The 26333-nt window shown below is 45.7% G+C and overlaps 5 protein-coding genes across 5 annotated transcripts; 3 read left to right on the top strand and 2 right to left on the bottom strand.

The window, feature by feature from the left end:
• Nucleotides 1–474: 474 nt before the first annotated feature.
• GL218_03133 (Phosphatidyl-N-methylethanolamine N-methyltransferase) lies at nt 475–1333 on the top strand (the record flags this gene model as incomplete). The annotated part of the gene is made up of 4 exons (XM_033579681.1): nt 475–535; nt 588–627; nt 713–729; nt 816–1333. 4 exons carry the CDS (start codon nt 475–477, stop codon nt 1331–1333), a joined length of 636 nt encoding a protein of 211 aa, XP_033436882.1.
• Nucleotides 1334–2756: 1423 nt separating this feature from the next.
• GL218_03132 (Manganese transporter SMF1) lies at nt 2757–4872 on the top strand (the record flags this gene model as incomplete). Its single annotated transcript, XM_033579680.1, has 4 exons — nt 2757–3156; nt 3258–3496; nt 3548–3856; nt 3994–4872. 4 exons carry the CDS (start codon nt 2757–2759, stop codon nt 4870–4872), a joined length of 1827 nt encoding a protein of 608 aa, XP_033436883.1.
• A 1517-nt stretch (nt 4873–6389) lies between these two features.
• Nucleotides 6390–7771, top strand: GL218_03131 (putative glycoside hydrolase family 43 protein; the record flags this gene model as incomplete). Its single annotated transcript, XM_033579679.1, has 4 exons — nt 6390–6458; nt 6592–6916; nt 6995–7374; nt 7472–7771. 4 exons carry the CDS (start codon nt 6390–6392, stop codon nt 7769–7771), a joined length of 1074 nt encoding a protein of 357 aa, XP_033436277.1.
• Nucleotides 7772–13561: 5790 nt separating this feature from the next.
• GL218_03130 (putative sucrase ferredoxin domain-containing protein) lies at nt 13562–14677 on the bottom strand (the record flags this gene model as incomplete). Its single annotated transcript, XM_033579678.1, has 3 exons — nt 13562–13933; nt 13996–14298; nt 14363–14677. The coding sequence occupies 3 exons, from the start codon at nt 14675–14677 to the stop codon at nt 13562–13564; spliced, it is 990 nt and encodes a 329-aa protein (XP_033436881.1).
• A 1904-nt stretch (nt 14678–16581) lies between these two features.
• On the bottom strand, nt 16582–18744 carry GL218_03129 (uncharacterized protein; the record flags this gene model as incomplete). The annotated part of the gene is made up of 1 exon (XM_033579677.1): nt 16582–18744. The coding sequence occupies one exon, from the start codon at nt 18742–18744 to the stop codon at nt 16582–16584; it is 2163 nt and encodes a 720-aa protein (XP_033436098.1).
• Between the last annotated feature and the right edge of the window lie 7589 nt (nt 18745–26333).

Here is a 26333-nt window from a genome sequence, read left to right as displayed (position 1 = left end):
TAATGTAAACTATATATGTATGATGTCCTGAGCTTGGTCTTTAGTTGTTGGTTGATGGAAGTAAATAGTATTACTTGAAAGTTACCATGTAATAAAGTAGAAAAAGGGAAGGCCACAATGCAAAGCCCAATGATGCACGTGCGTTCCGATCGGATCGATTAAGTTATCGGGAGGGGCTCCGAGGTTTGACCATAGTATTACCCTGGGTTGTCTGGCGAAGTGGGCAAAGCGGGATGAAATACCATTGTTTTACAAGACCGAAAAAAAAAAAAAAAAGACTTGGCTCCAATAATTCTAATTCCACAAAACCCAGTTTCCCCAGGCCACGTTCACCTTGCTTTCGTAAACATATTGAAAGTTCCCCAACCCCAACGTCATCACCACTTACACAATATCATAATATATTATAACCTCGTAAATATTGTTTTATTATTTTGTTTTATACATCAACAACAGCTGGTACGAGCTTCAGCTATGGCGCCCCTAGATCCTGCTGTGACCAAGCTAGTCGACCTAGACCAGAAGAGCCTATACCGTATGTTGAAGTAAAGCAATGTCGCAAACGATACATATGCTAACAATATTAGTTTCTGCCTTTGCGGTTGCTTTTAACCCGCTATTCTGGAAGTAAGTCGTGTATTTGATATATCCACCCCATTAGACACCTAGTCTATAGAGCTTTAGACGGTGGATATGCTAACAGGAACTATAGCATCGTAGCTCGACGAGGTCAGTCCATCTCGGTTTCAACACTACCTCCTTACTTCACCTAAGTTATATTTCCTTTCATCGTACTGTGACTAATATTTAAATAGAGTACCGTAACAAGACACTCACCAAGCTTTTCGGCGGACATTCGCAAGCTGCCTGCTATGGGCTAGCTTTCACGATCTTCTCCCTTGGTCTGGTGCGCGACTTCTTATACGAGCGTGCCTTGCGCCATCAACCGTCCTACCCTTTGCTCGAGCTGGACGAGGTGAAATATCTGGCATATGGACTGCTCGCTGTCGGAAATATCCTGGTTATATCCTCGACCTGGGCGTTAGGTATTACGGGCACGTTCTTGGGAGATTATTTCGGAATATTGATGGATGACATCATCACGGGTTTCCCTTTCAACATCACAGATGCACCCATGTATAACGGCTCGACCTGTAGTTTCCTCGGCACAGCGCTATTATACGGCAAGCCAGCTGGTATTCTACTGACTGCTTGGGTTTTCGTTGTCTATCAGATCGCTTTGAAATACGAAAACCCGTTCACGGCTGGAATCTATGCGAAGAGGGAAAGAGAACGTGCTGCGGCGGGGACGGGTAGCAAGAAGTCGCAATGATTTGTGACTGGTGCCACTGGCTGGATAAGTACTCGGCATGCATAGACCATACCGATATTTACCGAGACTCGCCCGAAACCGGAAGCCGGCTACAAGGTGGGCCAACGGGTGACTAAATATGAACCGGGGTGGTCTCTATTATGCTAAGGTACGTACGAGCGTGGAAAATTGACACGGCGGTGTATTCAGCGACACATCTAGAGGCGTTTGCATGGCGGATATGGCGTTGGAGAAGGGAGCACAAGCTGGATGGGTTGAGGAGAAGTGGGATGAATCAATTAAGAAGAGACTGTATTAGACGAGAGCAATCTATACGAGCTCTGTAATAAATAAGTCGAAGTTGCTTGCATGTCTTAGATGCCTCTCGGCTAGCTAATGCCGTGATATGGCTTGTGTGATATACGATTTTACTTAACCACAAGCCTTTTTTTCTATGAATTTCTACCAATCCAAGTAATTAGGATTCAATGCCAAGAACCAACCGGCTCTCATCTTTTCCGTTCTGGCCTCCACACATGTAGTTGCACATGCTAGAAAGCTCAAATAAAGGCGAACCGGGGAACAAAGATACAATTGAAGATAACAGTAGTCACTCCGGGAGAAAGGAGTGAATATTATACTAGATATTATTGAATCCGTATCATTTTAGGTATAACATCTGCCGAAAAGGGACCACATGTGTATATAATCCGGAACGGTCTCGGGTTGAAGGGTACCGGGATTAGACCGTGATACGGAAGAAATCGTGATGAGTTTATATCAATGATGCACCATTTCGGATTATGTAGAGTTGGGACTGAAAAGTGACCAACTACATACTACCTACAAGACGCAAGTACACGGCACAAAGATGTGAGTAAAGATGTGAGTATGAGCCCATAGCCCTGGAGCTTCCATACTTTTCCTTAGTTTGTAACTGCTGTAACTCTTACGCTAAATTCCGGGGTATGGGTAACTTTCAGTGGAGAACACCCCCCTGGCGTGCGTTCCTAGTTCAAACAGATCAAGTAACTACCTAACCTATGGTGGAAGCAACGAATCGTCGACGAATCAGTTCGTATAATTACCCAAGTACTTAACCTCTGAAGCCGATTGCCACCTTGGAACTTTTTTAGGTTTCCTTCTTCCGATACCGTTAACACCCGTCCCATAGTAAAGATTCACACATATTATCATCATCATCCTTCTTTTACTAGACTCACATACGATACATAGTTATTTGATTCTTTGTGTTCTTTTGACAAGAAACCTTTCTTGCCAAAAAGAAGCAATAAAAAAAACGTGGTTATGGACTAAGGAGAAAAATTAAAGGAAAAAAAAAAGAGAGGGAAAGATAACAAGGCGCTTGCGAGAAAGTTCTCGTGGTCCCCTTTTTTTTCTCCCTACTAGGGGCCCTAGCGGGAGTGGTTCGGTTTTGACCACCATGAACCAGACATCGCGGACGGACGAGCCGTACGAGGGCGAAGGGCTCAACCAGAGCCCGAACGCCTTCTCGAACGACCTCGTCACCAACCAAGACCTCAACGGCATAGCGAATGCCAGAGAGCACAGAGGCGACAAATCGAGGAGTATGGACGACTCTGGACAGCCCGTGGCCGATCGCGCGCCGCCTGCCGTCGAGGAGGACCCTGATGGTAGCGCACCGGATCTGACCATTGCGCGTCGTACGATTGGTCGGATCCCTGGGAGGGCAACCAACCAGGACAACGACGGCGGTTCGATCGCCGCATCGCGGAAGCAGTCTTTTCTGCAGCGCGTGTGCCGAACCGTCGTCACCTTTGGCAAGTTTGTCGGACCTGGTTTTCTAGTCGCTGTAGCGTATAGTATGTCTATCTGTCTATCTTTTGTTCCTTGTCGACTATGCACTTATATATGTACATATACCCAAGGTATCCCATTTGCTGACTTAGACCACGATCCCTAGTCGACCCTGGAAACTATTCCACCGACATCAGTGCAGGCGCTGAAAATCAATTTCGTCTGCTTTTTATTATTCTGATGAGCAATCTTTTCGCCATCTTCTTGCAATGCCTCTCTATCAAGCTGGGAACCGTCACGGGACTCAACCTGGCTGAAGCTTGCCGGGCTTTCTTACCTAGATGGCTTAATTATTTTATGTATTTCTTGGCCGAAGCTGCTATTATCGCAACTGACATTGCAGAGGTAAGAATATACTATTTAGGATATAATTGTAGACTGGCTAATCAATGATAGGTTATTGGTACTGCTATTGGGTTGAACCTGCTTATACCCAAGTTACCCCTCGTCGCCGGTTGCGCTCTATCTATCTTAGACGTAATGGTCATTCTCTTCTTCTATAGACCTAATGATTCTATTAGAGGACTTCGGATGTTCGAATGTTTTGTGATGTTCCTCGTCCTGGCTGTTGTTGTCTGCTTCTGCATTCAGCTCTCGCTTATAGAGGATACATCCGTTGGTGAAGTCTTCCTGGGCTACGTACCGAATGATTCTATAACGCAGTCTTCGGGTTTGTTCCAAGCCTGCGGTATTCTAGGTGCCACTGTATGTATATCTTATAATCCCTTACTACGCCTCTATGTACCCCTCTTTACCTTATACACCACTATAGCAAATTCTCCCGATTTACTCACCCAATTTCTCAATTGTGTCCTTAAGCGCGGTTGCTAACAAGGCGATAGGTAATGCCTCACTCGTTATATCTAGGCTCTGGCATAGTACAGAGTCGCCTCAAAGACTATGACACCAAGCGTGGTCTACTTCCTCCCGGACCACCATCTGCTGCCAACAGTACCATGGACGATAAGATCGGAGAGAAAACATACTATGTTCCTAGTCTTTCAGCCATTAAACACTCGCTGAAATACTCGTATGCCGAAGTGTCCCTTTCCCTCTTCACGTTCGCCCTCTTCGTGAATAGTGCCATTCTTATCGTGGCAGGAGCCAGTCTTTACCAAAATCCTGATGCTCTAGAGGCTGATATTTTCGGAATTCATGATCTACTCGTGCAAAGTATCAGCCCGGGTGCAGGAACAATCTTCGCTCTCGCGCTACTGTTCTCTGTCTCGGCGGGTATTGTGTGCACAATCTCTGGACAGATGATATGCGAGGGTGCGCTGAACTGGAAGATGAAGCCATGGCTTCGACGTCTCGTCACGCGATCCATCTCTATCACGCCGAGTATCATCATCGCCGGCGCCGCAGGACGGGAGAAACTCAATGCCGCTCTTAATGGAAGTCAGGTCGCGCTGAGCGTTGTTTTGCCGTTTGTCACCGCGCCGCTTATCTGGTTTACTTGCTTCAACAAATACATGACAGCTCAGCCGGGACATGCCAGATACAAGACTGAAGGAAAAGACACGTTCATCATCAACGGCAATACCCTTAATATCAGCGCTAGCGAGGGTGAGCTTGGTCCTGCAAATGGCTCTGTAAATGGAGATAGCCCCGCTATGATGGCTAATCCTTGGTATATCTCTGTGCTCGCCGGCATCATCTGGCTTATAATGGTGGCCATGAACGTAGCGAACCTTGTGTTGCTCGGTCTCGGCGATGCATAGTCAACGATTGTCCTATCATCAGCCCGATACTATTCCGTGGACTGAAATGCCAAATTCTAGTCAAGGTCAATGATTTGCGCATTTGAGGAATCAATTCGGGGTCGAATCTCTCTTGGTACTGTTCTTGGTATAAATCTCTGTGGCAGTCAGTGACTTGCATATTCTGCATGTTACGTGCTGCACATCCTGCTACCGCTCTCGACATGAGAATTTGCGGTAATCTGTTTCTTTCGACTTGCTTGGATTTTGGAAATGCTGTTTTAGAAGATATTAAGAAGTATGACTTGACGCAGTCAGACGGAGATATAGTGAATTGAAGTTGCACGTGTCACTGGAATAAGTAATTTCCCTGTTCAGCGAAAGTGTTTGAATTATTCCCGATTATTCCGGTTCATCTTCCATTTCCGGCTCGGTCCGTTATCCGAATCTAATTTTAGACTCGTATGTTTCATGTCATGCACACACACACATACATTAAACTTAATCTAGACACCAGCCCTATGGATCGATCTCATGGGATCTCAAAGTACCTAACACATGTAAGCACCTTGGGATTTAACGTTACCCGAAGAGTATTTTGCATAGTATACCGACTATAGTATACCTCAAAAAAATCGAATGATTAATTATATTCGGAATTGTCATAAACAAATACGACTCTTATTTTAAATGAGTAGCATGGCTATTCTATTAGTCACCTTACGAACAACGCATGTAACGTAGCCTAAGGTCTGATTAACAAAAGTAAAGACGTACAGGATTCTAAATGAGGGAATGAAGTTATACGCGTATTCAATTCGGAAGCTGGAATGCTTTGAATCGACGGGGCGATATTAACTACTACTGCAGCCGGCTTACAGTATTATGTATATATATATATCAGGGCTAGCGATGTTTTATTTTATAATGCAGGCTTAAAGAGAAGGGAAGATACGGCGATCCTTCGCATGGGGCGGGGCCCCTCTTGTATTGTATATAGGTATGTTATTTATGTAAAAAGTAAGATGCCGAGCCAAACTACCTGCCCGAAAACGTGGAATGGGAACTAGCACCATCGGCGAAGGACGACTTGGACAAGAGTAGTAAGCTGTTTCTGGGAAAGGAACAGAATCAAAACAAAACAAAGCACCACGGTAGCGGCGCTAGTTTTTTAGGCAGCAACTTTGGAATCGAAATCTCTGGTTCGAGTATGCAGAGGCGGAGGCGTCTTGGCGCCTATGAACGTCGCACCGGCCGATAGAGGAGTCCCGGGCGTGTCTGGGAATAGCACTATGGGAGGTATTAGGTATTAGGTGGATAGTGGGAGTTATTTGCTTGGGCTTGGCTGGCTCGGTTAGCTGACAAGCTGGAGCGCTACACGAGATGGAGGCGCTCCATCGTGTGTTCGATTAGGGGTATTTAAGAATCGGCGTTGCCCTCGTGAGGCGGATGATCCTGTTGTTGTTAATCAGCTTATTATTAAGCTTGATGTTGTAGCAGTTAGCAGGGTATATATACGACTGTCTTGAACTGCTATCATGAAGCAGAGCATTCTATTCGCCGTGGCGGCCGGCCTCGTGGCGGCTCTTCCTCAGCCTGATTTTGGTGTAAGTGAAGCTTCTTAGTTGTACTATACTAGATAATTATCTACCTATTCTTATAGATAATGACCGTCCTCCAAGCTACTCACCCCCTAAACACCCTCCCGTCTACATAAACCCACCACTAACCCCATCCCAGTCCATCGAACTCGAAAACGTAACACTCTCCGAATTCGAGGCCAACGACCTCATCGCCCGAGGCAAGGGCCCGTGGAACGGCCCGGTCATGGACATCAGCTTCCCGGACCCGACGCTACTCATCGACGGCAACACATGGTGGGCGTACGCGACATCAAGCGACAACAACGGACACATCCCGCTGGCCGTCTCCAACGACGGCAACAAGTGGACCTGGACCAAGACGGACGCCATGCCCGACGTCGGGTCTTGGATCGACCCCAAGAACAAGGGTATCTGGGCGCCGAGCGTGTTCAAGAACGACAATGGGAAGTACGTCATGTACTGTAAGTGACCATACCCCCTACCCCCTACCCCCTTTACCTGAAAAAGGGGGAATTAGAAACTAACGAACGATACCACAGTCTCGGGCCAACGAAAAGGCGGGCGCCGCTGCGCAGGCGTCGCCACGGCAGACCGCGCGCAGGGCCCGTTCAAAGCGACATCGCAGCCGCTGATCTGCGACGACGCGGGGGGCGGGATCATCGACCCGGTGCAGTTCGACGACGGCAAGTACCGGTGGGTCATCTGGAAGGTCGACGGCAACGCGCTAGGCGGCCGGACGACGTGCACCGGCGGCCCCAAGACCGGCGACTACAAGCCCACGCCCATCCGCATCCAGAAGGTGTCGCGCGACGGGCTGACGCTGCAGGGCAGCCCGAAGACGATTCTTAACCACGCCGGCGATAAGGACGATGGGCTTGTGGAGGGCCCGGCCATGTATAAGCGGAAGCCGGGGTCTTATGTAAGTGTTCTCTTTCATATTTTAAATTTCTCTTTTTTTTGCACCTATTCTCACTATGTTATCTGTGAGTTCACTTGCTGATAAGAGATAAATATAGGTTCTGTTCTTCAGCACGCACTGCTACAATAGCGATAGCTACGATATTCAATATGCGTGGGCGACTAAGCCGGACGGAGACTTCGCGCATCGGAAGACTCTAGCTCGTTCCGGTCCTAACCAGCCGATCTACGGGCCGGGTCACATGGACATTGCTTCGGACGGGAAGACCATTGCGTTTCACGGCCGGGACAAGCCGGGTAACCCCAAGGATACTAAGCGCCGCATGTACATTGGCAAGATCAAGTTTCCTGAAGGCGATTATAGCGAGGGTATTAAGGTGCTTAACTATCAGGGTTAGAAGGTTAATAGATATATATAAACGGGGGTGTTTAGGGAGAGGTGCGAGTTTCGTCGTATATGTAAATTTTAGTTTTGTATATAACGGCCTGTGATATCTTGTATATCCTGTATATACTAGCGGGTCTAGCTACTCCACATATAAATCACAATATACATAGGTATGTAATTATCATAAATTCGGTGTTTCGTAAAAGTGAAGGTTAAGGATCGTTAATTTAGTATAACATTATCTTAATCCCCAAATCATTAGTCTTGCAGGCTTTTGTACCTCATGAGCATCATTTATATACATCCCAATAAACCGCAGCTGCTTTTAGGGGTGCTTAATCGTGTGGTACCGAGATTTAAGGGTTAAATAGCAAAGCTACCGGATTTATGTAATACCTAGGTACCTACCTAGGTAAAACAATGCATGGCTAGGGTACTCATGGAATAGGTAACATTGCATAACCTTTTACTTAACTATCTACTTATTAGGGGCTAGTCCCCTTTTATAAAGTACCTAGATTTAATTTACATGATCAATCGCCAAATACATGTGTCCTAGATATACCCATATCTATCTAATCCTTTCAAGTTCTAGCTGATCCTTAAACACCTGTCCTTCCCTTGTCGTTAAACTCGTCATCTCGTTCATAGCCGCCATCCCTATTTTAATAAACCATACTCCGTCATCACCTTGGCTCGCCGGCTCAATTCCAATCATAATAAGTTGCGACGCAGTCTCCAACCCTGAACACATTGCCCTTTCTTACTTCTAGTCCTTTCGTCAGCTCTTTTCCATCTGGAAAATTGATCGCCTGGATGAATTTCTCAGGATCGTTTCCCTTGGTAATGAGGGCAACTGCCTTATTAATTAGAGGATGAGTATATGAGTCCGTCCAGTCGAATCCTCGATGCAGTGCAACCACCTTTCCAGAAGAATCGACGACAGGACCGCCAGAGCTACCTACAACAAGTTAAAACCGTTAGTAAACCACCAAAATTTTAGATGAATAAGAAGCCATAAACCCCAATTGAACGTATTGGTATCTTCCATAAACGTGCTAATTGTACATACCAGGTTCTGTGTCTCCATCATGGTCGAGCAGACTGCTGGTAGCAGGTACGTACGTGACCCTACTTTGACTGTAGCAAAGATAAGCGAGCCACTCCCCTTTCGTGTCTTTAGGCATATCAGTAGGAAACCCGTAAATCTTGACGCTGGTGGTTTTTGTCGGTGTCTTCCGGTATTCCATCGGTTGAGTTCCTTCGGGGAAGGGCTTCGAAACACGAAGAATAGCAAAGTCGTTTTTCCAATATTTTCTAATAGATCTAGGTCCCTTCGCCTTCGAACATGCTTGAGTCCACTGGTAATGGACAGCCCCAGCTTCCACGCAGCGCTTGTCTGAGTCGTCGTGGTCTGCGCGCCTATCTCGATGGATATTAATAGACAAGGCAAGACCACCTTTCGAAGACCAGATGTTGTGGCCAACGGTCATAACATGGTGATCATCAATGATAACTCCAGATCCGGTGGTCTGCCACCATTCACCTGTACGTCCTTGAAATACTGCAACCACCCTCACGATCCCTTGACGACATCAGCAATGCAAAAGGGGCGAAATACTAGTTTAAATACGTACCGCTGAAAGGACCTCCATTCTGAACATCAGCATCGGGACTGACCTTTCTAAGGTTCATTCCCAGACACGCTTCGTCATAGTTATGCAAATACTTAAAAACAACTGCTCGGGGAACATGTCCATCACCCTGGGTTGGAAGGCACTCGATGCGGTCCGTTATTTCGCCACGGCCGTCGACTTCTGCACTAGAGATGCCAGTTCCGGCTGAAGTATCTATGGTTTGTTCGTCCTTATTTGTAAAGGCGCCAAGATGGTGCATGAATCTGAGAGCCATATGCGTCAACTCGGAGCCTATCATCGATAACAATAGCTAAGACGGTACAGGCTTAGCTGATATGGTGATAATCTAGGGTAAAATAGGGAAACAATAAAACTAAGCCCTGATAATGAAAGTAGTGGAAAGCTTGATTTGATATAAATGAGTGGGGGGCGCAGATGGTTCGCGAGGTTATTTCAAATGGTAGTAACTTAGTAACCCATAAGTTTATGGCTGGGTCTCTTTAATATAACTTGAATAGAAGAAATAGAAGATTTACAATGCATTATTTAGAAGGAGGAAGGGTTAAAGTTGGATAATGATTAAAATGACTTGATAGGAATATTTATAAAGGCACCGTCAGGGAAAGCAAGGATATGCTGAGATTCGGGAGAATACTCAGATGGATGTGGTGTAAAATAGATGCCTAACAATAGGAATACCTTTTACAAAGATTATCTCGAGATATATTAAGTAAAAAAATACTAAAAAAATTATGGTAATATGAAATAAACTTCGGATTTTATTTTAAGATAAGTTACAAAGGGATACTGGAGGACTTCGCTGAGTTATGTGGATACGAAAGTGAACTTTTTGGTATGTTAGTACAACCTTTTTTTGACCTTTGCACGACATCTTTGGATGGACCGTTGCACTGGTGGTGCGGCTTAATCCACAACAACCAAGATAAGATCTTCGTCCACAGGCAGGGTAGCATCATACCTATATGCTTATGTCATCTTAAGCTCCCCCTCCCAGAAAGGCGTCAAAAAAGGTGGCGCACCCACTACCAACGCATACAAAAGTATTATATTTCAAAAAGTTATTTTATACCCAAACCTACTTTTAAAAATAAAATAAAATTATTATAATAAAATTAAGCTATTGAATTATAATCGGATGATTTTTTTATTTATATTAACCTAAGTTGGTACGTAATTATAAATTATATTATTATTGTAAAAGTATTAAATATTAATATAAAACCACCTCTATTTAAGGGCTTATTTCCCAATCTTAGACTAAATAAAAAATATAGTAAAATAGGCCATTATCAGGGCTATCGAATAGTATATTTCATAATTAATCTAGTCTTAAATTGGCTGAATTATAGCCGTTAGAAGTTAGAGTGTTTTTGGTAGGAAGCGCCACCTTTTTTGACGCCCTTCTGCCCTCCCCAAAATTTTGTTGACACGGACCACATACTGCCCATTGAGTTACTTTTATGAGGGATGATGATGATAATGAGAGAGATCCTCCACTTCCTGCCTATCCCCAACCTGCCCACAACATTACTATATCTGGTTAGCGCCGGCGCCAGATAGCATCAAAGCCGACTTGATCAGGGGAAACCCCCTTTTTTATAACGGAGATGGAATTACCCTCAGCGCCCAGCAGTGCCCAAGGAAAAACCTAAATCGGACCATTTTGGTTTGACTACAGTGGGAAGTTTGCGAGGGATATTGTTTGGGGGGCCTTTTTACCAAATATGACGTTCGTCTATAAGTCGAAGCACCGTTACTGGGGCCACCCTAGTGGGGACCACCCATTTCCCATACAAAATCAACAAAATCGTATATTCATAACTCATCCAAGAAAATAGGTAAAAATATCAGAATTTTATATTTAAATATAGTAAAGTGTCGTCATTGTGTACAAAATTTGAAAAAAAGATTGGATCAATATTCGTGGCAAAATGATTACAAATGAACACACTAACAAATATATATATAAATTTATATGTATAGCTGTTAACAATTATTAATGCTTATAACTTTGCCAATTTATATAGTAAAAATCCCATTTTTATATAATTGGATAGAGAATTTTTCAATGCAACTTTTAATATTGAAAGCAAATGTATAGTTAATTTTTTGTGGAAGTTATGAGCCTTTATAATAAAGTATATAAAATTCCCATATATTTTTGAAAGTTTTTAATGCTAAAAAATGACCAAAAACAACACTTTTTACAATTTTACCACAAAATGGTTATAATAAAAATTTGGAAAACATTATATAGGCTATTATAGTAGTAAGGAATTAGAAAATAAAGACTGGATATTTTTAGCTATTTTCTTGGATGAATTATGAATAGGTGATTTTGTTGATTTTGTATGGGAAATGGGTGGTCCCCACTAGGGTGGCCCCAGTAACGGTGCTTCGACTTACGCAACATTTAAGCGTTTTTATTTGGTATATTTTCCAAAATAACAAATCGTATTAAATTCTTCACTTTTATCTTTTTCTCAATATACGTATCTTTTTACTTTCAAATCTTTCCCTTAAGTATCAAGTCCTCCTTTTGGCTGGGTGAAGGTGTTAAGAGTAAAGGTGGTGCTAAGGGTGAGGGTTTCGAAAGTGTTAAAAGTTCCGAGCCCTTTTCTTAGGTGCCGAGTCTTTCTTTTGGGTACCGAGCCGTAAGTAAAGGTATTAAGTTTTGAGTACCGAATATTAGGTGAAGATTTCGAGGATATTCAAAATATTCAATATATTCAACTATATAACCTCTGTAAACTCGGACTATTGTAGCGCATTGTAGAGGTCATATACTATTTGGGCGAAAAAAATAATTCCTAATTGGGCCTTTTCTAACGCTATTCTACGTGGATATTTTCACACGGCTTATGTTAGTGTGGCTTTCCTCGTTCCGTGTTTGATGTTAATAAATCCTAGCGGATTAAAAGACATCGTGTAAGTTCATCTTTCATTTATAATGAAATTTGCCAGCAGAATCCACGAAACAGACCGTGAGCATCCTCGCTAGCCTCAGAGGTCCCCTTCCTGTATATACGTGGCCCTAAGAAGTCCCCGGTAGGTCGGGAGAGTCGAATGGGTGCTTGACCGAGAAACATAAGGAGCTAATAAGCATACTAATAAAATCAGGAGCAATATCTTAGAAAGATGAGCAGGAGAGGGGAGATACATAGGCGCTAACGTCCGTAAATTGAGGCGTCCCGGACGTTGCATGGGTAGATCTACACTATGCACATAATACATAACGACGCGTATGATTTTGTCAAGTAATTATGAACCTATATGAGGGTTACCTATTGGATTAAATTTATTGAAACGGCTATAGTCTCTTTAAAGTCTTGATCTAATAACTAGCATACCGGAGCCTCCATATCTCCAAGCCCATTAACGGACGTGGGGCTTTAGAGCTACGAAATATGGCCAGCAATAAGTTCGATCGCAGAACTGTCCACACTTCTAGCCTGAACGCGAAGTGTATTTCTAAACTCGATAGGAAAGGTGTGATTATTAATAATAGATTTTCCGAGTAACTCAGAATTTCAAGAGACACTAATCGAGTCGTGGACTATATTATAGAAGATTAATATCGGTATGAACCCGTATAATAGGTGTTCATGCAATAAGTCTCGAGCTAACTATAAAGTGTATAGACATAGAACATTATATAGAAGTTAGTTTGTTTAACTAACTAGACCATATATTACCCTATCTTATTTAACAACCTATCCCCTATCTCCCGTTCCATCTCCTAACCTTCATACTCAAACCCTAATGCCACAATGTAAAATCTTAATAAGAGTAATTCTCATCTAACTCCCGAGAGTTCTAGTTAACATGAAAGTAGACCGTCTATTCAGAAACCCATCATATATGTGAGACAACGTAGAAAAGCAAGGCCAGAAATATCAGTCTTATCGTCTCTATAAACTCGCATTACCATACCCGTCATCATCACCATAAGCCATTATTACACCAGGACCCTAGCACCCGCATATAAAGAACCGCCGCACCGGCCCACCACATAAGTCATAGCATCTCTCTATACTTTATAACAATCTCAATAACGGATATGCAAACTCCCAATTTCTGCTCTAGAAACCGCGCTGAATTCACATTCTGTCTAAGATGCCAATACATGCCCCCCCAGGAACCTACCAGCTTATCATCCCCGTACTCCGATCAAACCCACCCCGCAGCTGCTTATCCGGCTTGACAACCTTGCCCTGCAGAATCGTATACCGGACCAAGTTCTCGCAGTCCTCGGGACGCACCCGCGCAAGCCAGATACACTGGCCGGCTCCTACATCCGGTTCTCCAGCGTCCTCTCCGTCTTCCGCAGGCGCCGGCTTCACGGCCTTGACCTGCGGCTCCTGGCCCGGGGGCAGCTTTCCTCGATCTACCTTGTCGAGGCCGAAGGCGTCTGGACGGCGGTAAATTAGGACGTTGGCTGAGTATTTGTGGCCGCCGACATGGTTGACGAAGTAAATTCCTACACCCCCGGGTCTTTCGTCATCGAGATCGCGCTCTAGGCCCAGCGGGCGCAAGTGTCGCTCAAGCTCCTTCTTGATGAGCGGGGCGCTCTGACCGCAACGGGCATCGCGCGTGCGGTGCGAGCACAGGAGAACGACGGCGCGGTGGGGGCACGGGCGCGCGTGCATGTCGCCGACGCGGAACGGGAAGACGGGATGGTTTTGGGGAGGGATAGCGGGTCCAGGGGGTCTGAGGTTGTGGGCGCGCGCGAGATGTATTTATTAACGAGAGATGGGACGGCGGGTGGCGTCACATTGTCAATGATAGTGAAGGCGGGGAGAACCAGAATCGATGTGGGTTGTGAATAATCAGCCTGATGCGTCGATGTGGGCATATTAGAGGCGGAAAGCATCAGGCGCTATGATTATATTAGCATGTTCCTTATTATCAATTAAGGTAAATAACGAAAAAAAAAAACCTACCCCATTACCCGGTTTACTAGCATGCCCAAACGCCTCCATAACACTGCCCCTCTCATCCTCAACATCCCTCTTCCAATCCGACTTGCTAGTCGCGACAATGACATGCGTGCTCCAGGGCTTAATGTTGCCGTACAGCGGGTGCGACTCCTCGACCTTGAAGTGCCGCGGGTACTTAACGGTGCAGCTATCGCAGTCGTGCTTGCACGCCTCGCCGTCGACATCCGGCCGCGTCTGCGGGAACAGCTCCGACGCGCGCGCGCTGCCGGTCAATGCCCGCCGGGCTCCTCCGATCAGCGAGAGTAGACCTGCCGCCATCTTCTTCTTCTACTTCTTTCTTCTTCTTTCTCCTCCCCGGAATTCTTCTCCCCCTTGGGATAATGGCGATTGATCGCAAGAAAGAAAAAAAAGATGTAAGGTTCGCGACGGAGAAATAAGTCTAAGAAGCGACGGAAGCTATGGTGGGGCAGGGGTAACGCCAATATATCTTATCTGATCCAGAGATTGGGTTAGTGCTGCAAGCCAAGTGGGTGGTGTTTGGGGAATTGGGTTTGGGGGGGGCTTGTGCCTGGGAAGGAGAAAGCAAGGGGTGGTAGGTACGGTAATAGTATCCCGTTGCTTGTGTCGTAAGACAAAGTAGAAAAGCCGCAACACTTACATAACCAACTCTGTCGTGACCAGATCTCTCACAAACACCAGGTGAATACAACCAGGCTCTGTATATTTATTTGTCGTTGCGTTGACAAACTCCGCAAATGTCGCACGATACAACAATCAAATCCGAGCGCGATATCTCCGAGGCCAAATAAGCGAGATCTAACCTTCACTTTGACCCAGTCTACCTCTCTTCTTAAACGTAGGTAGGTATATAAAAAAAGGGGGAAAGTAAAAAAAGGGAGGGAAGGATAGAAACTTTGGGATGACAAACTCGAAATAAAAAGATTTCTATTCGAGACCTTGTCGGGGGCTCCCCTATTATACCTGCTTCGGTCGGGGGTATCCAACTCTCGGACAAAAGAGGGCACGTCCTTCGGAGTAAGTTTTTCGGCCTCCGAGCTGCCGCGTGTTCGTTGGCTTTAGCTACCTATCACCGCCATGCCATACTACATATATGCTGTATGTTGGGTACCTACATATGCCTGTCACATCATTAGGTAGAGACCAATATCTACTAGGATAAAGAAAAAAAAAAAAGAAAAAGAAAGATCACAACGCCCACGGCATCTCACCGATACGGCATCCCGCCCGCCGTATTACATTTACACCACTTATCTCCGCCCTGAATACCGGTAAGGCTGTAGGTACAGTACATATACCTATCTAGCTGGCTGCCAAGTACCTAGGTAACCTACCTACCGCCCCTCGACAAAAAGAAATGATCGACTTAGTAATAACACGTCAAATGTTTTGTAACGATGTTACATACTACATGCTACCTACCTATGTAACACACACACTTCCAATAAGATCTCAGATCGACCCCCCAGGGCTCTAACTGGCTCCGACCCCTGCCAAGCATTTCCTCGATTGGTCGTACTCTGGTCTCACCTACCTACTCATCTCGTCCACCGTAACATATGTCTGGCTTACAGATGAGTGGCTTTCCCTACCTAACCTATGTACGAGGTCCTTTCGATTGGTCAGGGAATTGGGTACTCTGTAGGTTAGGTAAGTAGCCAAGTCGGACTTCAGGACAAACTCGTAGCATTCATACTCGCACGCATACACATATATATAACAGATCTGTAGGTATATATATATATATATCGAGCCCTAAGTCTAGATAGAACTCGTACCTAGTGCTTCTTACCATAACTCATACCTTGCATGTACCTCACAATCAAATATCACGCCTATACACACTCAAAGTTGAGATCGCATTTGTCATTACATCCTCTTCCTCTTATTCTTCTCGTGATCGAATAGTAGCTGTATAGACAACAACGACAGTCTACCTATCCACCAACGTACTGTACGTTCGGGTATACATTACTCCTACTTCTCTTTCTCTCTCTCACTCTCACACTCTCACACAAGAATTCTTAGTAGTTCAAAAATAAAAAACCTACCACATTACAGTACTCAACTCCTTCCTCCTTTCCTTTCTAACCCAGACTTATCCGTCTAGACCTTTCATTTTAGTCCAGTCCAAGCCAAATTATCTTAGGTACACAAACAAGAATCGAAACCTGTGAACTGGAAAAAAGTTTCCCAAGTCTCCCTCAAGTCCCCTCGCTCCCCTCTCCATCCGACGAAAACCCGCTCTTCCTCCGCCTCAGCTGCCCCCTCTGCTTCATCGCCGCCCTGATCTTATTGCTCGCCTCGTGGAACCCTTCGTTAGTATCCAGCGCCGTGAACCCCGACACCGGGAACCCGCCGGACCCGAACCCGCCTCCGCTGCTGCTGCTGCGGCTTCTAGACCGAGACGGCGGGCGCGTCGCGAACATACCAATGGCGCCGATATTGCTGAAGGACTCGTTTCTTGGGATAGCTTGGCTCGATCTTGTGGTATTCTTCCTCGAAAGGTGAGGAGAGTCTGGTGGGGTCGGCTCCGTCCTATCCGGAACGCTAGCTTCCTTAAGTGAGATCGCTCCATTCGCGCGGGGGTCTGCGACCAGACGCGTGTGTTCGAAGTCTTCGTACATGTCGGGGCCGAGATCGTTGATAACCTGGACTACTTTCTCGGATAACTCCGCTCTCCGCTCTCGAAGCTTATGGATGCTGTAGCCAGATGTCGGGCTGATGCACAGAACGAGGGGCCTGAGAGATTTGAATATGTCCATACCAACTTCGCCAAAGCGCAGAGCAGCAAACGTGATAGCTGGAAAGACGATCCAACCGGCAATGAAGACTAACCAGAATGGCACCCACTCTGGTACGTAGCCCCATAGGTGATCTTGGTACACCTTAAATGAGAGCAAAATGGAATATAGGTTGTAGAGCACGGGCGCAAACGCCATGGCCACAAGGAGTTTCCATGTGGCCATGACATCCTTGCCTTGAATTTTAACTGACGAAGCCGCTAGCGCTTCTTTGGCCTTTTTATGGCTAATGATCTTAGATGCGGCAAAGACCGGCGCGAAAAGAACAAGACCGGGAATCACACCGATGGAGAGAACAAGGAGTTTGCTAATCCGGTATAGAAGAGTGACAATAACTATCGGGAGAGTCATCTTAGCATAAGCCACTTGGTGGTCCTTGATGTTGAGGTAGTGGAGCTGCTTGTTGTAATCCTTGACATTGTTCATTAGATCGATAATACGTGGGTCATCCTTGTATTTAGAGAAGCCGACAGCTAATCTCCTGTTCAGTTCTACCACCATAGGCAGTGGCAGCTTCTTCCCGGTATTGTATAGTCGCCGGGCTGCTTGGATGCACATCAAGGTATCGTAATCCGGAGCTGATACCGTAACTGCGCTCAAAGCCTGATGTACCATATCAAGTGTCTGGCCAATCGCGTCTCTCCTCTCATTGTTCTTGTATTTCTCAACTAGGTCTCTCGGAATTTGGAAGGGGGCTCCAAATTCAACGACAGCCCGTGATCGGAACTTATGGGCATGGAAGTAATTCATCCCAACAGGAACAATTTGTAGTCCACAGTCGGGATCTTCAGCCAAGGTGCCCAACGCCATGATGGCGACACCAGCCTTTAGAGGTAACAATTCCGTCCTGTCATGGCTACCTCCTTCAGGGAAAATTCCAATACAGCCGCCCGACCTCAGACGATTGAAAACCGCCTTGTAAACCTCAGTCTGATCGATATGGGGAGCTAGTTTAAACTTAGTACCCTTGAAACCATCTTTCGGGCCCTTCAATTCCTTATTAGCAATATTCCCTTTCTCGTCGATATCGTCTCGACCGGTTAGCTGCTGTAGGGGAACCTTTCCCTTGAACGGCCGCTTAATCCGAATTTCCTCAGGTCCGATGATCTTAGATATGTCGATCGAGCTACCCGACTGGCCCTTCACAGAGGGCAAGAACAGCATGCCGCCAACCTCGGCTTCTTTCTCGAAGTCCGTGCCCACGCCTCGGATCAAGGTTGGGTCATTGATGGGGTCAGGAAGATAGATAACACCTGAAGCGGGTTTCGCTTTGTCCTGCGCTCGGCCTACAGGAACGGACCCAGTCTGACGGGATCCCCATCCGATGAAACCGTGCACTGATTTCTCGGCGATGAGTAGGCCCACGCGCCGCTGGGCTTCATTTTTTAGCGTCCGCTGGAGGACCAAGCCGTCGACGAATTGGTTCGCATGCGGCGCGGCGACGAAGAGGATAGGACCAGTCCTTGGCACTCTCCATGCGCCTCGCGGATGGACTTCGCGGAAGAATAAGTCTACGAGAACGGAAAATGTATGTAAGAAGGCGTCGTATTTCCAGTCGGACATGGGGTATAATTTTTTCTTTTGTAGATTTGGGCTTTGCAACGGCGGAGGGCCGTGCCTCTTCGGCGGGCTTCCCGTCGGCCATGATCGCAAAAAGTAATCGAAGGTCGGCGAATATGCTAGGTGGAAGTAAATTTGATAGATGTTATCGCAATAGTGACTAACATATATACCAACTGTTGAAGTCGGTGGCGACGACGGAAATGGCGGATTATTCGGTTCGTTCAAGTAACGACTGTAAATATCGTTTTCGGGGAGTTGCACGCGGCGGACTCGGGGTGGGCTCAGAAAACGGTCACGTTGTCAAAAGCTGGGTTGACGTGGTAAATAAATGGGATTAGGTATTAAAGCCAGATTGGAAGTCCGGGCTTAAGCTATTATAGTATGTAGAAATCCTAGCCCCGGATAGCTCATCTAAACAAGGGAAGAAGAGAAAAAAAAAAGAGGAAGAAGAAAAAAAAGGTAGCTATCAATGGCTCTAGTACACACCAGCAATCGAGAGCGTCATCCTGTGAAGAAGATGAATGAGTGAGTAACAAGAAAAACGCAATGTAGATCTTGCTCGGGCAGGTTAATAAAAAAAAAGAAGAGGAAAAAAAAAACTCATCAATCACAGGCCAAAATCTAGACTTAGAACTTGTGCATGAAAATGCAAGCCACAGCTCGTGGTACCCTGCCTGCTGCCTGCACGCCTTGGATATACATAGTACTGGAAGCGACTGGAATCTTGGCAGAATGTCAGATTCTCGGCGCCACAGCTAGAGGAGGGGGCCGAGGGGCAGGTACGTGGAGTGGCCATTCGTCCGAGGTTTCTAGCTTGTGAAAGGTACTTAGAACTTAAGTGGGGTGTCGTGCTAAGCCCCATGTATCTGTGTACAAACCATCAAAGGTATCATCTTTTTTCGTACATAATTCTCGACATGCCAATTCTTAACATATCTAATGCCTACTTTGACTTAGATATCTGCTTACTATTGGATCAAAGTCCATTCGCAATTCCCAACAGACCGGATTCATTACGTCCCTACCGAGCATACGAGATACTATGTAATATCTATCTCATCATCATCATAGTAAGTCGTTACAGTTTTACCAGGCCCGTCTCGGTATGCGGGCAGCTTGCTTGCTTGCTACACATTAATGTAGGCCCATAATATCTGTAAAAATCATGCGAGGCGAGGCGCAATCACGGATGCTGGCAGATACGAATGCAAGTCATATACCACAATGGCTAATTAAAAACGGCTTCGCATATCCTATGCCTAGGTAATTAAAGCTAACCTAGGTAATTGCGCATGTGAGCACCAAAGGTATGCGGATCGATATACGACTAAGACAATCGCGAGGACAGACCGAAAATATTTATATAGTCTTGCATGTCAATATACAAGCTTTGCAGAGGAACTAAACTTTCTCTTTTTTTTAATTGCTTGGCTTCCGGTTACTCCCAAAAGTGATGTGACATGTTATGGTATGTCGGTGCTCTCTCGGGTCGCAAAGGAAGCCGTTTGAATCTGTGCGTTAACGGGGAAAAGGAAAGTCAATTAACCCACTAGATCGCTTCAAGCATCAACATGTAGAACTGACAGATATCAGTTTTTGCTTTTCCCCTTTCCCTTTCGACGTCTCTTATCTTCAGGCACGGAAACGCTACCCTCTTGAACCTCGCCCTCCTCGACTTTGCCCTCAGCTTCTAGTTCTTTGAGTTTTTCTTGACCTGAGATAAACATGCTAAGGTCATGGTTCTGGTCTTTTAAATCTGCATTCTCTAATTTAAGCTCTTTCACCTGTTCACCCAGGCTTTCGAGCTCCTTGTTCATATGTTCGATCCGTTTCATTAGACCTTCCGAGACTTTCTTTCTCTTCTTGTAGACTCTTGCCTAGCCCCCGCGCAAGATCCGTAGATTTAGTTGCCCGGTTACGTTCGCGTTCTAAATCTTTTTCGAGCCCTGGGATCGTCTCGGTGCGTAGGCGATGTTGTTCCTCTTGAACTATTTTAAGCTCCTTAAGCGCCCGTGACGCTTGGGCTGCGGCGGTCTCTGCGGCTGCCGATGCTTTCATCGCCTTGTCCGCAGCCTTCGAGAGCATTTCCTCGAAGTATACACGTTGGCTCTCTAACTGGCTACTGAGAAGATGAGTATACTCCATACCGATACTTTCGAGTTTCGCACGAGGCACTACGTCATGGTCTTCGTGTTCGTCAGGTCCTATTGGTCCCCCTTGACGGCCAGGTAACTCTACCACTTTGCCATCACCCTTGTCCCTAATCAAGCGATGTACCCATATATCACCAGCGTAATCCCAAACGTGTTGAGTTTCTATCTCCAGGGAGAAAGTATGAGCTGTCTCCTTCCAATGCTCTTTCGCGTGGCCGCCTTTATACCGCCCACATCCCACATTACCACAGATAAGGCATATCCAGAGGTCGTCTGGAGAGTCGCAAACTGAGCACAGGTTGGATACACGGGAGCCGAAAGGCTGCGTATATGGGTTGTTAGGGTCGTAAGGGGTTGAAGCATGGGCATTCGACGAAGACGAAGACGATGATAATATTGGATTCGTGTGCCGGCAGACTGGACAGCCGGAACCTTTCCACTTTTGTAGACACGAACAATGAAATACATGTTGGCAGGTAATTGTTAATAAACCCGTAGTGTCGTCCATGCGCTCGAGACAGACAGGACAAGTGGGTAGTTCGATTAAATTAGGGGTTGGCGGTGGAAAGGGTTTAAGCGAATTAGATGTAGCTGAAGTAGACGGTGTAAATGGATCTTGGCTGAGATCTGGAAAGGTGTCACCTGGGCGGGTCGGGCTCTCGAAAGTGACGGACCTAATGAAAGCAACTGTGCACGTTTCTGGCTTCGTTGTGTTAGCCTTATGTATGCCATAACCTTGGGGATCCTCTTACCTCGATGTCGTTGAATACCCTGCCGTCAAACTCGCGTCTAAAGAGTTGGGCCTGCTTGCTCTCTCGAAACTTCATGAGCACGAGGTATCTGTTCATTCGACCCGTCATAACCATACGATAATGACTAACCTTATCCCTCCATTTCTCACCTACAAAACCGAGAAAGTCGCTCGGAGATAAATAGCTTGGGACTGCAGGAATGCAAACAGTAGTGCAGTCGATTTGCGCGCCGTCCTGTTCTCCGTCGGCTTCGGGTATTTGATCCAGGGATATCTCAAGCTCTGGACTCTCTGTCTCTTCTCGGTATAAATGTACGATTCCCCAACCCAACTCCGTGTTCTTAGAAGAGTTCAGCGGGACATACTTCGCTTTTGTAGCCTTGCCTGCACCTCCCATAGAAGGGCCGACGGCAGCCGCCGCTGCGGATGTTGCCTGCATATTGTCGTGACTATCCACGTCGATGCTCTCGATCCTAAGCTGCCCGAACCTCCAATCCTTAACTGCGGTGTGCGGGTTTATGGCAACGTACGACTGGGGAGGCGGATAGCTTAGCGTTCGTTGTCGAGACTGTCTCTCAGTAAGTCGTATAATATTTCGATCGTCTTGCGACTCGGGCGGTCGAGGGGCCCCGCAGTCAATGACACTCGAGTTGGACTTCGTTGGGGTATTCTGTGTTTGCTCTCGCTGCCAGATGTACGGTATCTTCCCTCTACGAGCTTGAGCTACTGTCTGCGTTCGAGAATGCGACGGAAGGTTGTCGAAGATGCTTGATGTCTTTCGGTAGCCAGGTCGACCTATCGTAGGATTGCGATGCCTTCCCTAATCCCTTAGACGCTGGAGTCGGCGTGGGATAAACCTCGAGCTTGATATGGTAATAATATGATGGCATAGCCTATGTCTTTAAGAATGCGCAAGACTTTATGAGCAAATCATCCGTATGCGTATATTGGGAGCTGAGCTAATTCATGTGGCAAAGCAGCGATGCGATTCGCCAAGGTGATAAAACTATGGAAATGCCGTTGTCTGTTGTAATAGAAAGTTGATCCCATTGTTAAAGCAAATAGATGAAATATGTATTGGAAATGTTGTGGCTCAGTATAAGTTTTTAGAAAGAGAAAGTGCAAACGTTCCTTTCGATTCGGTTGTCATCTTTTCCTTACGCATGTACCCCAACGCTCGTGGATATGGTGGAACTTGGACTAATAAAAGTACGAATTAATACGGTTACAACACTTTCACCTATCACATATATTAGATTACGTCTAAAGGTCTCATTTATCACAATTACGGAAAAAAATGTGGTTTGAAAGTCATGAATTTGGTATATTCATATTCAGCATCAATCTAGTGATGCTGCTGCATCCTTGATCATTAAGGTATGTTAATTGATGCCGAGGCCAAAGAGCCTAATCCGGGGCCAAACCCACTTAACGCCAGTTCGTGCAAAATGTCGTCATACTCCACCATCGCGAAGCACCTATTGTCACCACGGAGACGGAGCACAAGTGCAGTGTAGACTCCTTCTGAATGTTGTAGTCACTCAGAGTGCGTCCGTCTTCCAACTGCTTACCAGCGAAGATAAGTCGTTGTTGGTCAGGGGGAATGCCTTCCTTGTCCTGGATCTTGCTTTTGACGTTGTCGATAGTGTCCGACGATTCAACTTCCAACGTGATCGTCTTTCCTGTCAAGGTCTTGACGAAGATCTGCATACCACCACGTAGTCGGAGAACAAGGTGAAGAGTAGACTCCTTTTGAATGTTGTAGTCGCTGAGAGTTCGGCCATCTTCCAACTGCTTACCCGCAAGATAAGGCGCTGTTGGTCAGGAGTGCCTTGGACATGAGGAATTCCCTCCTTGTCTTGATCTTGGATTTAACATTGTCAATGGTATCCGACGATTCAACCTCAAGGGTAATGGTCTTGCCGGTTAAGGTCTTCACGAAGATTTGCATACCACCACGGAGACGAAGGACAAGGTGGAGAGTGGATTCCTTCTGAATGTTGTAATCGGATAGGGTTCGGCCATCCTCAAGCTGCTTGCCGGCGAAAATCAATCGCTGTTGGTCGGGAGGGATACCCTCCTTATCTTGGATCTTCGACTTCACATTGTCAATGGTGTCGGAGGACTCGACCTCGAGGGTAATGGTCTTTCCGGTAAGGGTCTTGACGACTATTCAGACTGTTAGCACATTGCAAATGATTACATCAAGATGAAGTGCAACTTACAGATTGCATGCCACCACCACGCAGACGGAGGACGAGATGGAGAGTGCTCTCCTTCTGAATGTTTAGTCGCTTAGAGTGCGACCATCCTCAAGTTGCTTTCCAGCAAAAATCAATCGCTGTTGGTCGGGAGGAATACCCTCCTTGTCCTGAATCTTGGACTTGACGTTGTCAATAGTGTCCGAGGACTCGACCTCAAGGGTGATGGTCTTGCCAGTGAGGGTCTTGACGAAGATCTGCATCTTGTCGGTGTAATACGGATAGATTGGATAGATGAGTTGCTTGGTTGATAATCAGTTTAGGGTACCAAGCGATAGATGGTATCTCGTTGCTGATGAGAATAGTTGATGATAGATTGTGGTAAGGGAGAGCAAAAGGAAGAAATAAAGAAAGTAGGCAAGTTTGGGTTCAAATAGGGAATTGGAGGAGCGGCAAACAACCCTGAGGCGCAGTTACCTGAGTGAATGGAAGCCTTGGGAAGGGAAGGAGACGTGGGGTACCCACTTTTAACCAATCACGTCGCAGTTGCCCAGCTGATTCAAGAGGTGAATCATCGGTAACTACCACTGATAGCGGGGAGAAAGGGCCAGAAGTTTGGCTGGACTCCGCCTGTAGTCTCAGGATGACAGGTACGTTCTAGAGTTACATAGGTACCTATCTACATACACATACCAAAGAGGCAAACTGCCACCTGAAAAAGTCAACCTTGCCACTGCCGTTGCTTAATAATGCCGATTGACTTTCGTCAGCTTGTTTCCCAGCCACTAGTGGAGCCGCCTTAATCATCAACTTTCTATGACAACGACAGTTTGTTCTTAACCCAAGTAAATAAAACTGTATGAATATTCGGACTCACCAATACACAATCAAGAGCTGAATATTCAAACAGTAGTAATTCAGCATAGTTATTGCGCAATGGTTTTGTTATCTATCAATTCTACGTCATGTGGACTCAAGGGTCTAGATAAGGAATCACAAGGTAACAGTGAAACGCCGAAACAGGAAAACAAGAGGCATTAACTAGTCGTGAGACGAGACGATACAGGTTGATAATCTTCATCGCTCAGTTACTTGTCCAATTATACATATTTATCGGCTAGGTTACTATGGCTCTATTGATTTTACCTAGGTATTCACTACACTTACATTAGGTTAGGTACTTACAATGGACGTTTCTCTTTCCCCCTTCCGAGCTACCGAGATCTGCGTCTCCGGAGCGAGCCGAATGTCGGGGGCTTTAGTGTATACAGACGTGCCTACTCCTATGTTGATCGCTAAATTCAGCCATCGTACCATGGAGATAGCTTGTTCCCGATGCATCAACCTCCTATTACACCATACTAGTACTCGTTCGACATCGAGTACAGAACTACTTCGAAAACACCACGACTATCTAAATCAAAACGACGCCGTCGATTCTCGCTCTCCACTTGGCGCGACGACGACCAACCTATTCCTGTAGAACCTGTGCGGGGTCGTTTTTGATACGGTGCTACTAGTCCGGCATTCCTTGACCAACGTCATATGTACTAGCTAACCTCAAGGTCGTATTAATCCCAACAAGGTCCAATTCAACATGCTGAGCGGTGAACAATGAGGCGATCCAAATCGTAGAATAATATTTTGCAATTACATCGTATACCGTATAAGGGGGTTATCGATATATAGGTATTCTTTGTAGTTTACTTGACGGTAAAGGCTTATTCGTATACAATATATATAATATATATCTAGTTAAGTGTTAGTCAATTAGGTGATACACAGGTCTCATTCCGAATCTCGGTTGAAGTGTGTGAGCTTACACAAACTACGATCCAGAATAGATAGATGCGTCTTGAAGAGGACAGTAGTGGGACGACAGAAACTGTTTGTTTTCTTCCTTAAGAGAATCCACGAGAATAAAGGCAGTAGTAGTAGGTATCGGCCGACACCGCTAACACAAAGTTGTATTGTGATGCTTACAGGTTGTATGTAGGGTGTAGGGGGTTGCAAATCCGTTGGCAGTATGCGGTGAAGCCTGCATAGGGGGAACTTTGGGCACAAAATCGCTCACTCAGCATGGTAATAAGTACAGATGACATGGAATCCAATTTAGACTTTTCTTTGGTTCTTATTCTTGCTCGTGCTCGAAATCATTAAATGAAACGTATTTAATTATCCATTCATATTTTGTATCTCTTCTGTCCCTAAGCAGATACAGACAGGCCATAATCATAATCCTTGTCCCAAGGAGAGTGACGGATACCACCCCTCATTTGTTCACCCATCTAGTAATTCATCAAGGTTGTCTGGACCCTCGCAGGATCTATCAGACACCGTAAAGCCATGTGTAATGTAATCTATGCTGTTGAACGTAACTGCATTTGTCTTGTGTGTACGTAAAATCCGTAGCTTCTTTCCATTTCATAAAACCATGATCCATCGAACCGCTTTTGGTGCTTGCGCGTGATAACGATCAACATA

Source organism: Daldinia childiae, assembly GCF_008694065.1.
Source record: "Daldinia childiae strain JS-1345 chromosome Unknown Scaffold3, whole genome shotgun sequence".
Classification (NCBI taxonomy): domain Eukaryota; kingdom Fungi; phylum Ascomycota; class Sordariomycetes; order Xylariales; family Hypoxylaceae; genus Daldinia; species Daldinia childiae.
Note: the sequence above shows the minus strand (reverse complement) of the source record. Positions and strands in the feature narration are given on the sequence as shown.